The sequence below is a fragment of the Oncorhynchus clarkii genome, chromosome 20 (genome assembly GCF_045791955.1).
Source record: "Oncorhynchus clarkii lewisi isolate Uvic-CL-2024 chromosome 20, UVic_Ocla_1.0, whole genome shotgun sequence".
Classification (NCBI taxonomy): domain Eukaryota; kingdom Metazoa; phylum Chordata; class Actinopteri; order Salmoniformes; family Salmonidae; genus Oncorhynchus; species Oncorhynchus clarkii.
The window spans coordinates 1,905,064-1,921,960 of record NC_092166.1 but is presented as its reverse complement, the minus strand read 5'-3'; the positions used below and the strand labels follow the sequence as shown (position 1 = coordinate 1,921,960).

The 16,897-nt window shown below is 43.4% G+C and overlaps 1 protein-coding gene across 5 annotated transcripts; it reads right to left on the bottom strand.

The window, feature by feature from the left end:
- Positions 1–2: 2 nt before the first annotated feature.
- Positions 3–13,271, bottom strand: LOC139375773 (zinc finger protein 414). Of its 5 annotated transcripts, none has more exons than XM_071117611.1 (8): positions 13,107–13,226; positions 12,764–12,888; positions 7,824–7,937; positions 6,206–6,311; positions 5,525–6,096; positions 3,534–3,610; positions 288–428; positions 3–189 (listed from the first exon to the last, which is right to left on the bottom strand). In XM_071117611.1, the coding sequence occupies exons 2-7, from the start codon at positions 12,816–12,818 to the stop codon at positions 333–335; spliced, it is 1,020 nt and encodes a 339-aa protein (XP_070973712.1). In that variant the 5' UTR covers positions 12,819–12,888; positions 13,107–13,226; the 3' UTR covers positions 3–189; positions 288–332. The 5 variants fall into 5 exon arrangements, with proteins under 5 accessions (XP_070973712.1, XP_070973709.1, XP_070973710.1 ...); XM_071117608.1 differs by having other exon boundaries at positions 12,764–12,884; positions 13,107–13,212; XM_071117609.1 differs by lacking the exon at positions 3,534–3,610 and having other exon boundaries at positions 13,107–13,225.
- Between the last annotated feature and the right edge of the window lie 3,626 nt (positions 13,272–16,897).

The following is a 16,897-nucleotide window of genomic DNA, read 5'->3' as shown; positions in this document are numbered from 1 at the left end:
GATCAAGTTAATTATGTTTATTGAAATGAATCACTTTCACAGGAAAATAAAAAAGAGATGAAACTAGTTCCACTAAACACCATATTATTTAACTATTTCCTCCCATGTGGCCGGCGAGTCAGAGACAGGTGTAGGTGCTAGCCTCTGTCTCTGAAGACCCTTTGGTCTGTGAAGAGGGCACACGGTCATCTAAAATGAAGAGGATTCAGTGAGACGAGGCAACAACACACCAAATCAGTCCTTATTAACCAGAGGGCTATAATAGACAGTGGTATCTGTGTCGTTACCAGGCTTGGCAGCAGGGCTCTTGTGTTGGCCCTTGATGTGGGCGGTCATCTCCTTCCTGTTTGGGGTGGCGTGGCCACACTGGACACAGCTGTAGCGCCCCCTGGTGTGTTTCCATAGAATACGGCCGTTGAAGGACTGACCTGGAGGGAAGAGGGGTAAACGGTACATTAACCATGGTCCAATCCCAAATGGACTCCTAGACCCTAGTGGAGAGCTGAGTGTGTAAACATGGTAGTAGCTCCCTGATAGGCTAGGTAGAAGTTTCACCATATTGGTGTACCAATCAAATACTCTCAGGTCTCCATAAGGCGTTTCAGATTGACACGAGGCGAAAGCAGGTTTAAACACCACAAAAAAAAGCACAAGGTTTTTGACAAGGAAGTGGAAGCTGGTGAACATGAATCAACATAGAAGGCAGCCAGACACAGCAAAGCCACAAGCCCTCAGCCCTGATCCCTGTACTACTGAAAGCCCTCATCCCTGTACTACTGAAAGCCCTCAGCCCTGTACTGAAAGCACTCATCCCTGTACTACTGAAAGCCCTCAGCCCTGTACTGAAAGCCCTCATCCCTGTACTACTGAAAGCCCTCATCCCTGTACTACTGAAAGCCCTCATCCCTGTACTACTGAAAGCACTCATCCCTGTACTACTGAAAGCCCTCAGCCCTGTACTGAAAGCCCTCATCCCTGTACTACTGAAAGCCCTCATCCCTGTACTACTGAAAGCCCTGTACTACTGAAAGCCCTCAGCCCTGTACTGAAAGCCCTCATCCCTGTACTACTGAAAGCCCTTAGCCCTGTACTACTGAAAGCCCTGTACTACTGAAAGCCCTCAGCCCTGTACTGAAAGCCCTCATCCCTGTACTACTGAAAGCCCTCATCCCTGTACGACTGAAAACCACAATGACCCTACAGCTCTTCACACCACAGACCTCTACTAAAGGAAGAAGTCGGAGCTTGGGCACAGTCGGCACCAGATGAAGGAAACTGCTTGGAACGAGAGGTGTGGTCTGATGATACAGAACGCTCATCTGCATGTTCTGGAGGAAAAGGTTTTGTCTTAAGGAACCCAAACATCTGACTGGTAATAAATCTGTCAGTTTAAGCTACAGAGATCAGTGGTTGCTTGATGTCGGGCTGTCTACGGTGGAAGAATGGTGTTTGTCAGACCATGTCTTCTCTCACACATCTGAAAGGTTTGACCTACAAAAAAAAAAACCACAAGTGTCACGGGACTCGTCTGAGGGTAACCCAGACCAATTAAATGGAAGAAGTTGTGCCAAACAAAAACATATTTCCTGATCTTTCTTATACATGGCATTCTGAAAGTATTCAGACAACGTGGCTTTTTCCACGTTACAAACTTCTAAAAAACAGATTCAATTGTTTTCTCTCCCCCTCATCAATCTACACACAATACCCCATAATGACAAAGCAAAAAAAGGTTTTTAGAAATTTTTGCAAAAGTATTAAAAATAAAACGTATATAGACTCTTCACTCGGTACTTTGTTGAAGCACCTTTGGCAGCGATTACAGCCTGGAGTCTTCTTGGGTTCGACGCTACAAGCTTGGTACACCTGTATTTGGGGAGTTTCTCCCATTCTTCTCTGCAGATCCTCTCCAGCTCTGTCAGGTTGGATGGGGAGCGTCGCTGCACAGCTATGTTCAGGTCTCTCCAGAGATGTTTGATCGGGTTCAAGTCCAGACTTTTTTTTGCCATTTCTGAATGTGTTATTCTATAGGCTATAGTTATATTTCGTCTTAGACTTTTAGAGGTTAATAACTCTACTGGTGAATGCACACTGGGCTGTGTCAGAGAATCTGGGAGTCGGACAAGTTGAGCAATCAGCCACATGATGGATCGATTAGGTGATTATTAGGTGATTGGTTAGGCCGGGGCAGGAAAAGGGAAGCCAAGTTAGCAGGGAGAGGGAGGAAGCCAATAACGCAGTTAGCATTGGAGGAAGAAGCAGGAGAATTCCATTGGATATGACCAGAGGGCAGTTTAGTGGTCTCTCTCGCTCTCTAGTTGTGTGTGTGTTTAGTGGTCTCTCTCTCTCTCTCTAGTTGTGTGTGTGTTTATAGTGGTCTCTCTCTCTCTCTAGTTGTGTGTGTGTTTAGTGGTCTCTCTCTCTCTCTAGTTGTGTGTGTGTTTAGTGGTCTCTCTCTCTCTCTAGTTGTGTGTGTTTAGTGGTCTCTCTCTCTCTCTCTAGTTGTGTGTGTTTAGTGGTCTCTAGTTGTGTGTTTAGTGGTCTCTAGTTGTGTGTGTGTGTTTAGTGGTCTCTCTCTCTCTCTAGTTGTGTGTGTGTTTAGTGGTCTCTCTCTCTCTAGTTGTGTGTGTGTGTTTAGTGGTCTCTCTCTCTCTAGTTGTGTGTGTGTTTAGTGGTCTCTCTCTCTCTAGTTGTGTGTGTGTGTTTAGTGGTCTCTCTCTCTCTAGTTGTGTGTGTGTTTAGTGGTCTCTCTCTCTCTCTAGTTGTGTGTGTGTTTAGTGGTCTCTCTCTCTCTCTAGCTGTGTGTGTTTAGTGGTCTCTCTCTCTCTAGTGGTGTGTGTTTAGTGGTCTCTCTCTCTCTCTAGTTGTGTGTGTGTTTAGTGGTCTCTCTCTCTCTCTAGTTGTGCGTGTTTAGTGGTCTCTCTCTCTCTAGTTGTGTGTGTTTAGTGGTCTCTCTCTCTCTCTAGTTGTGTGTGTGTTTAGTGGTCTCTCTCTCTCTCTAGTTGTGTGTGTGTTTAGTGGTCTCTCTCTCTCTCTAGTTGTGTGTGTGTTTAGTGGTCTCTCTCTCTAGTTGTGTGTGTGTTTAGTGGTCTCTCTCTCTCTAGTTGTGTGTGTGTTTAGTGGTCTCTCTCTCTCTAGTTGTGTGTGTGTTTAGTGGTCTCTCTCTCTCTAGTTGTGTGTGTGTTTAGTGGTCTTTCTCTCTCTCTAGTTGTGTGTGTGTTTAGTGGTCTCTCTCTCTCTAGTTGTGTGTGTGTTTAGTGGTCTCTCTCTCTCTAGCTGTGTGTTCAGTGGTCTCTCTCTCTCTAGTTGTGTGTGTTTAGTGGTCTCTCTCTCTCTAGTTGTGTGTGTGTTTAGTGGTCTCTCTCTCTCTCTAGTTGTGTGTGTTTAGTGGTCTCTAGTTGTGTGTGTGTGTTTAGTGGTCTCTCTCTCTCTCTAGTTGTGTGTGTTTAGTGGTCTCTAGTTGTGTGTGTGTGTTTAGTGGTCTCTCTCTCTCTCTCTAGTTGTGTGTGTTTAGTGGTTTCTCCACATCTCACCTGCGCTCCATCTCTAGTTAACCTGTGATTGGCTGGAGGAGGAGAGGTCCATCTGTGTCTTAGAGACCCCGGAGCGTCTGGCAGGACAGTGCAACACGATAAAACACAATTCACTCATCACTGCAATCAGCACGTCTGTCTGTCTGTTTCATCCAGGGATCTCCAACAGGACTAGCCTGGTGGTCCCAGATCTGTTTATAGATCCGTGTAGCCCCCAACTCCTATGGTCGTTGCAGTTGACTATAGCACAAACAGATCTGGGACCAGGCTAAAATAGGACTACAAGTCAACATAAACTAACACGGATGTGAATTCCAAGCAACTTTTGAACGAAACGTTCTTTACATATTTACCCATGGTAGAAGTGGTCAGAAAGAGACTCCTTACGACCTTCAAACCTGTTGTGACTAGGGGGCAGGCAGTATTTTACTTACAACCGTCAAACCTGTTGTGACTAGGGGGCAGTATTTTACTTACGACCTTCAAACCTGTTGTGACTAGGGGGCAGGCAGTATTTTACTTACAACCTTCAAACCTGTTGTGACTAGGGGGCAGTATTTTACTTACGACCTTCAAACCTGTTGTGACTAGGGGGCAGGCAGTATTTTACTTACAACCTTCAAACCTGTTGTGACTAGGGGGCAGTATTTTACTTACGACCTTCAAACCTGTTGTGACTAGGGGGCAGTATTTTCATTTTTGGGAGAAAAAAATAATAATTAGTGTCAGATGATGACAACGGTCCCGTTCACGGGATGGGGTGTCACTAGAGGTTAATGTCAAAAGTTTGTTCACAACGACTCATTTAAAGGTTTCTGCTTTATTTTCTACATTGTAGAATAATAGTGAAGACATCAAAACTATGAAATAACACATATGGAATCACGTAGTAACCAAAAAAGTGTTAAACAAATTTAAATATATTTTATATTTGAAATTCAAATAGCCTTTACCTTGATGGACAGCTTTGCACACTCTTGTCACTACATGATTCCATATGTGCTATTTTATAGTTGTGATGTCTTCATTTTTATTCTACAACGTAGAAAATAGTTTTTAAAAAATAAAGAAAAACCCTGGAAAGAGTAGTTGTTGTAAACCTTTTGACCGGGACTGTAGACGAGTTGACCCGTTTTGCATACCCCAGCCTACCATTCAGACATCGCTGGAAAATAAAACGGTTGAGTTCGATATCATTTCATACTTGTTTTTTCTCTTCTTCATTTTCCCATTGTATCTTAGCTGATCACATTATTTTGAACACAGGGTGTCATGTTTTGGCTGATACATGTACTAAAATGGAAATCAAATGTCAACCTTCAAAATGGTACCGTAAAGATGTTGACTTGAATGGGAATATCAATTTGTTTTAATTGATACTGTCAATCCTCCATAGGAAACCTACTGAAATCATAGAACTAGAATACAATGGACATTCAATGGTCGGTTGACCGGCGGCCATCATTAGCAGTGATTGGAAATTAAAATTCGATGTAAATGATGTACCAGATAAAACGCAGCGGTCTGAAGGGAGGGGTCCCCCCCCCCCCCCCCATCTAAAACGCAGCGGTCTGAAGGGAGGGGTCCCCCCCCCCCCCCCATCTAAAACGCAGCGGTCTGAAGGGAGGGGTCCCCCCCCCCCCATCTAAAACGCAGCGGTCTGAAGGGAGGGGTCCCCCCCATTCTATCTAAAATGCAGCGGTCTGAAGGGAGGGGTCCGTCCCCCCCTTCATGATGATATAAAGGTTAATTTTTTTTAAATATAAATTAGTTTGGCAACCCTGTTTTTAAGGCTTTTAAGTGATTTCGACTCAACACAGATGTCTCACGGTAGGGTAGGGGTAAGGGTAAGGGGTAGGGTAGGGGGTGGGTCAACGTTGAGCACCTCTCGCTCCTCAAACGGGCTGCGGGCTAAAAGTAATTGAAATCAAATAGAAATTACAACATTTCCTAACCCTGAGATTCAACCAAACAAGCTGTTATTAGATCACCTTGGTTCTTCCTCCAGCGAGCGTTCGAGCCGGGCGGGGTGGAGGTCTGGGGGGGCGGAGAGGAAGGTAGAGCCGAAGGGACAGGCCTGGGGGGCCTCTGCTGTTGTTGCTGCAGTGCCGGTCCAGAAACTTCCAGTGGAGATTGAAGGTACTGAGAGGAGCCATAGGATCCCTCAGGGAGCTGGTCTGTGAGGCCTGGGGGCTGGGTGTCTGACAACCCCCCACCACCTCCCTCCTGGAGGGAGAAAGCCCCAGGGAGCATGGCCGAGTTGAGGTCCAGGCCGAGGAGAGATCCATCCTCTGGGGGCTGGTAGGGGGAGGGAGCCTGGGGAGAGAGATGGTCAGACCCGGTAGACCCATGGACAGGGTGGGAGGGCTCGGACTCCATGGGCTCTTGCTGCTGTGGGGTCTCTTGGTCTGTAGCCATGGGAACAGCAGCATCGGGGTCAGGGTCCGGCTTGACCTCTGCCTGCTCGCCAGCCTTGGCCTTGCTCTTGGCTACCTTAGCGCAGGTGTGGAGGTGTTTGAGGAGGGCGCGGTAGGAGCGCAGCTTGGACCGACAACTCTGACACCTGGCAGAGACAAACAGGGGAATCAAGACAATCATCACACTTGTCAGAGGGACATCTGGAGCATGATGAGTAGCTCTTCGTGCACACACACACACACACAAATACCTACAGGAAGTACGTATTGGGTTTGTGGTGCTGTCTCATATGTTCCATCAGATGCTGCATGCTGGGAAAGGAGCCGTTGCAGCCGATGAAGGAGCAGAGGAACACTTTACCTGGCAGGAGAGAGAGAGAGACAGTGGGTACCTTCCATATTAAACTGATTATGGCAGGAGAGAGGGAGAGAGAGTGGGTACCTTCCATATTAAACTGATTATGGCAGGAGAGAGAGAGAGAGAGATAGTGGGTACCTTCCATATTAAACTGATTATGGCAGGAGAGAGGGAGAGAGATAGTGGGTACCTTCCATATTAAACTGATTATGGCAGGAGAGAGAGAGAGAGAGAGAGTGGGTACCTTCCATATTAAACTGATTATGGCAGGAGAGAGGGAGAGAGAGTGGGTACCTTCCATATTAAACTGATTATGGCAGGAGAGAGGGAGAGAGAGAGTGGGTACCTTCCATATTAAACTGATTATTGCAGGAGAGAGGGAGAGAGCAGACTGCTGTCTACTGTGATATACCTGGGCACCCTATCCTGCTCTGAGGCATTATCTGAGCAGACTCCTGTCTACTGTGATATACCTGGGCACCCTATCCTGCTCTGAGGCATTATCTGAGCAGACTCCTGTCTACTGTGATATACCTGGGCACCCTATCCTGCTCTGAGGCATTATCTGAGCAGACTCCTGTCTACTGTGATATACCTGGGCACCCTATCCTGCTCTGAGGCATTATCTGAGCAGACTGCTGTCTACTGTGATATACCTGGGCACCCTATCCTGCTCTGAGGCATTATCTGAGCAGACTCCTGTCTACTGTGATATACCTGGGCACCCTATCCTGCTGAGGCATTATCTGAGCAGACTCCTGTCTACTGTGATATACCTGGGCACCCTATCCTACATCCTAAACTACATCCCTCCATCCTGGTAACACATTGGTGATTCTCTGCCTGCTATCATCCTGGTAAGTCACTGCTCTCTCCTTGCTGGCCAGGTTTTTGCCTTGGTTGTGTTTATTGTGGGTCTTAGTGCTGGCCAGGTTTTTGCCTTGGTTGTGTTTATTGTGGGCCCTAGTGCTGGCCAGGTTTTTGCCTTGGTTGGGTTTATTGTGGGTCCTAGTGCTGGCCAGGTTTTTGCCTTGGTTGGGTTTATCGTGGGTCCTAGTGCTGGCCAGGTTTTTGCCTTGGTTGGGTTTATCGTGGGTCCTAGTGCTGGCCAGGTTTTTGCCTTGGTTGGGTTTATTGTGGGCCCTAGTGTTTCGTTTTTTGCATCTTTGACCTTCAGTAAGGTACACCAGCTGAAAATACAATATGTTTGGTTATGGAGAAAGGTATTTCACAGCAGTTTAGATGGTACAATGATTCTCTACACTATACTTGCTTGTTTTGTCACAAAGACTAACTATGAGAACTAATAGAATTTCAGCAACCAGGAAATGACAGAACGATTTCTGCATAGTGCAACTTTAACCTGACTATAATAATTGTAACTGTCCTCAGTGATGTTTTTTTTTGTATCCTCACACACACACGCAGCAGTTCAAGTACTTCTGAGTCTACCTTTATCCAATAAGGAAACCTTGTCTCCTCCAAGATCCAGGAAGTTGTATTCTACGAGCTTACCTGGGAGGGACTGAGTGGGGATGTGATTCTGATGGTCCTTGATGTGTTTGGCCAGGCTGTCTGTGTCCGTGTAGACACGATGGCAGCCGTATAACGTGCAGGGCATTCTCTCACCTATAGAGAGAGAGGAAACACAACAGCTTTCTTCTTTTAAAATGTTTTTTAACAGTTGCAGTCGATAATATTGTTCAGCGACAACACGTTTGTGGCTATCGTTTACACACAGGGGTTCGGAGACGGCTAATTAGAACAGGTAGTCCTCCCTGTCTTCTGTCTGTTTTCCGTAAACAGGCTGTAGCATGTCAATATGGCTGTGTGAGAACTCTAACCCTATAAAACGGGTTTTAAGTCATTTAAACCTTTTGTTTTTTTGAAAATGATTTCTCACTAATATGAAACATACACTACGTGACCAATGTATATGGACACCTGCTCGTCAAACATTTCATTCCAACACCATGGGTATTAATATGGAGTTGGCCCACCCTGTCCTGCTATAACAGCCTGCACTCTTCTGGGAAGGCTTTCCACTAGATGTTGGAACATTGCTGCTACAACAGCCTCCACTCTTCTGGAAAGGCTTTCCACTAGATGTTGGAACATTGCTGCTATAACAGCCTCCACTCTTCTGGGAAGGTTTTCCACTAGATGTTGGAACATTGCTGCTATAACAGCCTCCACTCTTCTGGGAAGACTTTCCACTAGATGTTGGAACATTGCTGCTATAACAGCCTCCACTCTTCTGGGAAGACTTTCCACTAGATGTTGGAACATTGCTGCAATAACAGCCTCCACTCTTCTGGGAAGGCTTTCCACTAGATGTTGGAACATTGCCGCTATAACAGCCTCCACTCTTCTGGGAAGGCTTTCCACTAGATGTTGGAACATTGCTGCTATAAACAGCCTCCACTCTCCTGGGAAGCCTTTCCACTAGATGTTGGGACATTGCTGCGGTGTCTTGGCTTCCATTCAGCCAAGAGCATTAGTGAGGTCGGGCATTGATGTTGGGGAGAAAAAGTTAAAAATAAAAAGATTTCCCTTCACTAGAACTAAGGTGCCCGAATCATGAAAAACAGCACTTTTTTAATTTTTATAAATACCTACTTTCTGTTCACTAGCTGTACAGGGAAACGCCATTTAGTTGGACAACTGACTAGGTATCCCCCATTTTCCTTTCTGTAGCCTAGTTGTAATTTTAGAATCAGAATATAGAATCAGTTTGACGAGGTGAAAAACTGATTTGTTTTGACGGTGCCCCGGGCTGATTGCTCTATTTTATTATCAATTTAGTGTTGTACTTTTTTAAAGTGGATTTGTTTTTTTGAGTAACTAATCAATCTGGTCATTCTGAATGTCAACGTTGAAATCGATTAAAGAAATTGGACTTTCCTGTCATCAACAAAGTATAGCTAGCGGTTTGTTTTCTACCCTGCTTTCCTGTCATCAACAAAGTATACCTGTTTGTTTTCTACCCTGCTTTCTTGTCATCAACAAAGTATAGCTAGCGGTTTGTTTTCTACCCTGCTTTCCTGTCATCAACAAAGTATAGCTGTTTGTTTTCTACCCTGCTTTCCTGTCATCAACAAAGTATAGCTAGCGGTTTGTTTTCTACCCTGCTTTCCTGTCATCAACAAAGTATAGCTAGCGATTTGTTTTCTACCCTGCTTTCCTGTCATCAACAAAGTATAGCTAGCTGTTTGTTTTTCTACCCTGCTTTCCTGTCATCAACAAAGTATAGCTAGCGATTTGTTTTCTACTCTGCTTTCCTGTCATCAACAAAGTATAGCTAGCGGTTTGTTTTCTACCCTGCTTTCCTGTCATCAACAAAGTATAGCTGTTTGTTTTCTACTCTGCTTTCCTGTCATCAACAAAGTATAGCTAGCGGTTTGTTTTCTACCCTGCTTTCCTGTCATCAACAAAGTATAGCTAGCTGTTTGTTTTCTACCCTGCTTTCCTGTCATCAACAAAGTATAGCTAGCGATTTGTTTTCTACTCTGCTTTCCTGTCATCAACAAAGTATAGCTAGCGGTTTGTTTTCTACCCTGCTTTCCTGTCATCAACAAAGTATAGCTGTTTGTTTTCTACTCTGCTTTCCTGTCATCAACAAAGTATAGCTAGCTGTTTGTTTTCTACCCTGCTTTCTTGTCATCAACAAAGTATAGCTAGCTGTTTGTTTTCTACCCTGCTTTCCTGTCATCAACAAAGTATAGCTGTTTGTTTTCTACCCTGCTTTCCTGTCATCAACAAAGTATAGCTAGCTGTTTGTTTTTCTACCCTGCTTTCCTGTCATCAACAAAGTATAGCTAGCGATTTGTTTTCTACTCTGCTTTCCTGTCATCAACAAAGTATAGCTAGCGGTTTGTTTTCTACCCTGCTTTCCTGTCATCAACAAAGTATAGCTGTTTGTTTTCTACTCTGCTTTCCTGTCATCAACAAAGTATAGCTAGCGGTTTGTTTTCTACCCTGCTTTCCTGTCATCAACAAAGTATAGCTAGCTGTTTGTTTTCTACCCTGCTTTCCTGTCATCAACAAAGTATAACTGTTTGTTTTCTACCCTGCTTTCCTGTCATCAACAAAGTATAGCTGTTTGTTTTCTACCCTGCTTTCCTGTCATCAACAAAGTATAGCTGTTTGTTTTCTACCCTGCTTTCCTGTCATCAACAAAGTATAGCTAGCTGTTTGTTTTCTACCCTGCTTTCCTGTCATCAACAAAGTATAGCTAGCTGTTTGTTTTCTACCCTGCTTTCCTGTCATCAACCAAGTATAGCTAGCGGTTTGTTTTCTACCCTGCTTTCTTGTCATCAACAAAGTATAGCTAGCGGTTTGTTTTCTACCCTGCTTTCCTGTCATCAACAAAGTATAGCTGTTTGTTTTCTACCCTGCTTTCCTGTCATCAACAAAGTATAGCTAGCTGTTTGTTTTCTACCCTGCTTTCCTGTCATCAACAAAGTATAGCTAGCTGTTTGTTTTTCTACCCTGCTTTCCTGTCATCAACAAAGTATAGCTAGCTGTTTGTTTTCGACCCTGCTTTCCTGTCATCAACAAAGTATAGCTAGCTGTTTGTTTTCTACCCTGCTTTCCTGTCATCAACAAAGTATAGCTAGCTGTTTGTTTTCTACCCTGCTTTCCTGTCATCAACAAAGTATAGCTAGCTGTTTGTTTTCTACCCTGCTTTCCTGTCATCAACAAAGTATAGCTAGCTGTTTGTTTTCTACCCTGCTTTCCTGTCATCAACAAAGTATAGCGGTTTGTTTTTGACCCTGCTTTCCTGTCATCAACAAAGTATAGCTAACGGTTTGTTTTCGACCCTGCTCTCTCCTTCAATGTCCACATTGTAAAATATCTCCCGCCTAGGACCCTCGCTCACTACATCTGACAGAAACTCATCCATGCATTCATTTTTTTTCAAGAATTGATTATGTGAACACAGTATCAATTAATAAACTACAGCTCATCCAAAAAAAGTGTCTCTAGGATTCTGCCACAAACAAACCAGTCTGTCCACATCCTTTTTCTCAAAAAAAATTGCATCCATGCACCCAGGACCAGTCTCCTCCAGTCGTGTGTTGCTGCCATGATGTGTCGTCGTGTGTTGCTGCCATGATGTGTCGTCGTGTGTTGCTGCCGTGCTGTGTTGTCGTCGTGTGTTGCTGCCATGATGTGTCGTCGTGTGTTGCTGCCGTTGCTGTGTTGTCGTCGTGTGTTGCTGCCGTGCTGTGTTGTCGTCGTGTGTTGCTGCCGTGCTGTGTTGTCGTCGTGTGTTGCTGCCATGTTGGTGTCTTCGGTCTCTCTTGTCGTGTGCTTTGTCATATTTTTATTTAATTTATTTTTAATCCCCATCCGAGGCCTTTTGGTAGGCCGTCAGTGTAAATCAAAATTTGTTCTTACCTGACTTGCCTAGTTAAATAAAATTAAAGTTCTGACACCTCCCAGATGGTAGTGTGAGTTCCGAAGCATCATCATCTGACAAGGTACAAATCTGTCGTTCTGCCCCTGAACAGGCAGTAAACCCACTGTTCCTAGGCCGTCATTGAAAATGAGAATTTGATCTTAACTGACTTGCCTAGATAAATAAAGGTAAAATAAAAAAAATAAAACGTGTTATTGTTACTTTGACACAAGCGTCGCTATGTTGTTTCGAATCAGTAGTTATTTGAAAACAGCATCGGAACGTCAAGATGGTGATGTGCAGTTCAAACGAGTCTTTTTTTTTTAACAACTCTTCACTGACTTGAGTCATGATCCCCCCCAACTATATTTAGATTTTTTCCCCCCAACTTAAATACCTTTTGCCCTTGGAACGCTGAGCAGACCCCCCCCCCATTGTTTTCATATGGAGGGGCATTCTGGTATATTTCGCCTAATATCAAACAATGTGTATTTTTACATTTTTTTTCAAATCGGGCACCATTTTAAATCAGAATAATCTCCTCTTTCTATTTACATATTGTTGGGCAGCGTAATCTGCTGTCATCGATCGCTAGACCAGAAACAGTCAAAAAATGCCATTCGTTTCCTACTTCCTTGTTATGCAGACATAAGCACTATTGGCACCATCGAGGTGCGGATGTTTACTTTCTACACGAATTGTTATTTTTCAGTTTCATTTCAAAAACCCAGATGGTAGTTGTAAAATACAAAGGGATATATTTTTTGTGCCAGATAAGAGGCTCTGCAAACGTAAAAACACCATTAATTTGCTATGGGATCGCGCTACGGTTCCAGCTCAGCCAACTTTCTTTTGTCATGTTTCAGCCTTGGATGAATTCTGACTCGTTCTTTTGTCCAAATTAAATTAAAAATAAATTAGTCGAACAATTCGTTCTTTTGACGACTCAAAAAAGATCAGAAGCAGTCAAAATAGCCTGAAGCTCCGTTATCAATCGTCCCTATTGATTATAGTTAGTGAATAGTAAAAATGTGTAATTGTTGCATAAAACCTTGGGTTGTGTTGCTAGGCTGCAGTAGAGGTGCAGAGGCCATCCCCGTAGACATGGTGGTGGGGGACGAGCGGTCAACTGGCGGTATGGGAGAAGACGACAGCAGTCTCACTAGTTCAGACTACCTAAAACAAATTAATCCATGCTGTTATATCAATATAAAAGACATGTAGCTAGTTATGCATGTTAGGTTAACTATATTCATTCCTTGGCCAGTCAAAACAGTCAGACACTTTTCGGTAGCTAGTTTATTAAGCTAAACATAACAACATATAAGCTATATATATATATATAAGCTACCGAAATGATTATCTAGCTATGTAACCAGACAAATAACTCTTACCATAGCCCATTTGCAATTAAGATTATCAATATTTATCGTTGACCATTTTGTGAGCAAGAAGGAAAAAGTTGATGGGTTCCTTTACCAGCGTCTCGTCGGCAACATCAAAAAAGTACTTCCGGGTTACGGCATTTCGGAAATGTTCAAAATAAAAATAAAATATGTAATATGTTTTTTTTTTAAAGTGGCGATTTTAGCATGTAAATCTTGTTGGGGCAAACTAAATAATAAAAAAAACATGTTCGATGTATGCCAGCAAAGACACTTCACAACACTAAACAATACATGAACTGCACTATAACGGCGACAAGCGGTGCCCACAAACTGGTGCATGTACACTAGATAGCGCTAAATTGCCGCACATTGCGAATCGCTTATGGGCGTTTCGGCAGCATATGGTGCTTCAAAAATTCAGCATTGCAAGTTTGTATAGAGGTCTGGTTACTAAATGGGTACACAGTTCAATAGTAATATCCTCTAAACCCCTCTGGTGGCAAACTTACTTTGCTGCCCTGTTTCCAATTGTCCACATGGCTGGGAGAACCTATTCAAGTTAATAAATACATGTTGAAAATGTTTTTAAAAAACAACAGATGTATTATTAGCTAACTAACTCAAATGAGCTGCTAAATGAGGTAGCACATACCGTATAGATAGCTAGCTAAGTGAATGAAATATCCCCAGCTACCTAACTTCATATTAACTAGCTATCTTGATGTATTTATCACTGTAAAAAAACAAAATCCAAAAGCATTTGTAGGTAGCTAGCTAACAGCCATGGAGGAGGGTGAAATGATAGCAGCACCAACTGTCAAAGTGAGAGAGGAGACTATTCTGGATAGGGCAGGTACTTTTGTTTAGTTCCTGTTCTTATAAGTGAGGACGGAGATAAAAGTAACATAATATTCGTTGTGGTGTAATTTGACTATAACGAAGTCTGTTTCTTGTGAGGTTTTCTGTCCTCAGATAAAGAGAGCTATGAAAGCATGTCTGCATATGAAGAGGTCCGTCCCAATGAAGAGCATTGGTTCTCAGTCCTGGGGACACAAAGAGGTGCATGTTGTTGCCTCAGCACTGCACAGCTGATTCAAATGATCAACTCATCGTCAAGCTTCAAGTGGTATTTATGTATTCATTTGTGATGCCGTCCTTGATATGATCCTGTTATTGTCACATGCTACACATGCACATGTGTGTGCCCATGCATCTATCAATCCAATGTTCTCATGATTTGTTTTCAGCGATATTATACTTTAGTAATCCACAATGACCTGGTGATGTAAAAGTCTAATACTTACATTATCTTCCATATTCCTACAGATACCTTGTAACTGGAGATTCCTTCAAAACGATTGCCTACGGTTAACGTGTAGGGCACTGCAAGGTTTGGTGACCAGGGTCATCTGGGACTGCCTCCTGGAGGAATTCAGGTGTGTGAAGGCTACCTGTGTCCTGCATAACTTCATGAGGATGGACACGAGGACCAGGAGGGGATCTGCAGCTCGCTGCCGTGTGCCAGAGGAGGAGTCTGCTGCCTTGGGTGCTGTTCCCTGGCAACACCATAGACTAGGACTTGTTGTCACAAATAGAAGCAACTTCTATTTTAGCGCCTGGCAACGCAGACACTCGTTGGCGCGTGCCAGCAGTGTGGGTGCAATGATTGAATTACATGCATGTGTACATTTATTTTGCAACGCACGTGGCATGAGCGGTGTGGGCATGACATTTCAAACATGACATTTCAATGACCTAAAACATGACATTTCCACCTTTAGATTTTGTGGAATAGAGAAAGTTAAGATATCAGACAGGGGAGGTGATATAAATAATACTCTTGAGTTAAAGGGAATGTTTAGGGATTTTCATCCTCCAGACATTAATTCCTAAAGGATTTAATGATGAAATGCCTATGTATGTTATGTTGTAAATTTGAACATGAATTATGTGCCTATTTAAGATTACTCTGATGTTTTTCGTACGATGTACCCAATGATTAATGAAAACTTGCTATGTCCTCATAGTGGTTTTACAGACGTGTTTAATACGTCCTAATTACACACTTTATTCTAATATTTATGAAATGCATAGTGTTATATTTGGTAGCACTTTGTTTTTTTTTGGCCTCCAGCCCCTTTTGATGCGTGGAACGAATGTGGGCGGGGCTAGGTCTACATAAGGGTGCACATTTTTTTTTAAATTCACAAAATCTCTGATGAAGGCCGTGAGGCCGATAAGTAAGCTTATTAAAGATCAGTGATACTATCAATAACAGTGTGCGGTTTCCTTTTCCCCTCAAGAACCTCAAATATAAAATATATTTTGATTTGTTTAACACTTTTTTGGTTACTACATGATTCCATGTGTGTTATTTCATAGTTGTGATGTCTTCACTACTTTTCTACAATGTAGACAATAGTAAAAATAAAGATAAACCCTTGAATGAGTAGGTGTGTCCTAACTTTTGACTGGTACTGTATGCTACCTTAAAGTTCACAGTAATTGGACAAAACAAGTACACTACATGACCAAAAGTATGTGGAGGAATGGGCCAAAATTCACCCAACTTATTGTGGGAAGCTTGTCGAAGGTTACCCAACACGTTTGACCCAAGTTAAACAATTTAAAGGCAATGCTTCCAAATACTAATTGAGTGTATGTAAACTTCTGACCTATTGGGAATGTGATGAAAGAAATAAAAGCTGAAATAAATCATTGTCTCTACTATTATTCTGACATTTCACATTCTGTAAATAAAGTGGTGATCCTAACTGACCTAAAACAGGACATTTGTACTATGATTAAATGTCAGTAAATGTGAGAAAAAAAAACTGAGTTTAAATGTATTTGGCTCTAAGGTGTATGTAAACTAACGACTTCAACTGGGTGTCTTTTTTATACCTCTAGGAGTCCTAAAATTAGCTAAATGATCCATCTTAAAACAATTCCGTACGTTAGCTTAATATGGAATTGTCTTAAGATGCCAATAAAGGCCATAACTTAATATATTGATACCTTTAACAGACACATCTGATGGATTACGAGAACAAGTCAAAGTCAACCATGTGAAATGCAAAACCTTTTTATTAGTTAAAGAAAATGTATCAGTTCTGAATCGTCTGGTACCAAAACAAATAGTCCATGTAGATCTATGTCGTAAACACAAAAAGCCTGTCAGTGTCCGTGTCATAACACAACAGCCGTATGGGGGTGGAGGCAGAGCGGGGTCCTGAGACAGTGTCTATGCCGGTCCAAGTCTCCAGAGCTGAGCTGTGAGGGTGGGCTGAGGAGGTCGAAGGGGTGGCCGAAGATGTGGGCTTCATCACCAGATTCTCCTCCTGACGCCTCGGTGCCTCTGGGTCCATAGAAGACGCGTATCCCTCCGCTGCCGCCGGATCCCTCCGCCTTAGTGGCGCAGGGAATTTCAGAGGGTTGAGGGCTGCTGCCTGGATGGGCTGCCTAGTTGGCTGCCTGGTTGCCGAGGAAAGGGTTGTCTGGCTGGTGGCCACCATGCCAGGGAGGGGTTTGAGCTTGACTTCCAGACAGTTCCTCTTCACATGCATCTCCAGCTGGCGTCTCTCCTGGGTCAGGGTCACTGGGTTCAGGGCCATCTGGAGGGAGGACTCGTCCAGAGATCGGCTGGTCTGGGTGGGTCTGGTAGTGTGGCTCTCGGCTGGCTGGGGAGTAGTGGTGCTGCTGGTGCTGGTGAAGGGAGTCTTCTCCACAGGCCTACTGTTGGCAGGTGAGCTGTATAAATTGTCCTTGAGTTTGGCTGTAGCTGTAGGACTAGTAGC

Bases quoted from the DNA above. Each gene is read 5' to 3' on its own strand.
- LOC139375773 (XM_071117607.1), bottom strand. The intron at 7,938-12,763 runs GTTTTATGCAAC...CTCTCTCTATAG, and splicing joins GCCTAGCAACACAACCCAAG to GTGAGAGAATGCCCTGCACG. The intron at 6,312-7,823 runs GTAAGCTCGTAG...CTCTCCTGCCAG, and splicing joins CCCCACTCAGTCCCTCCCAG to GTAAAGTGTTCCTCTGCTCC.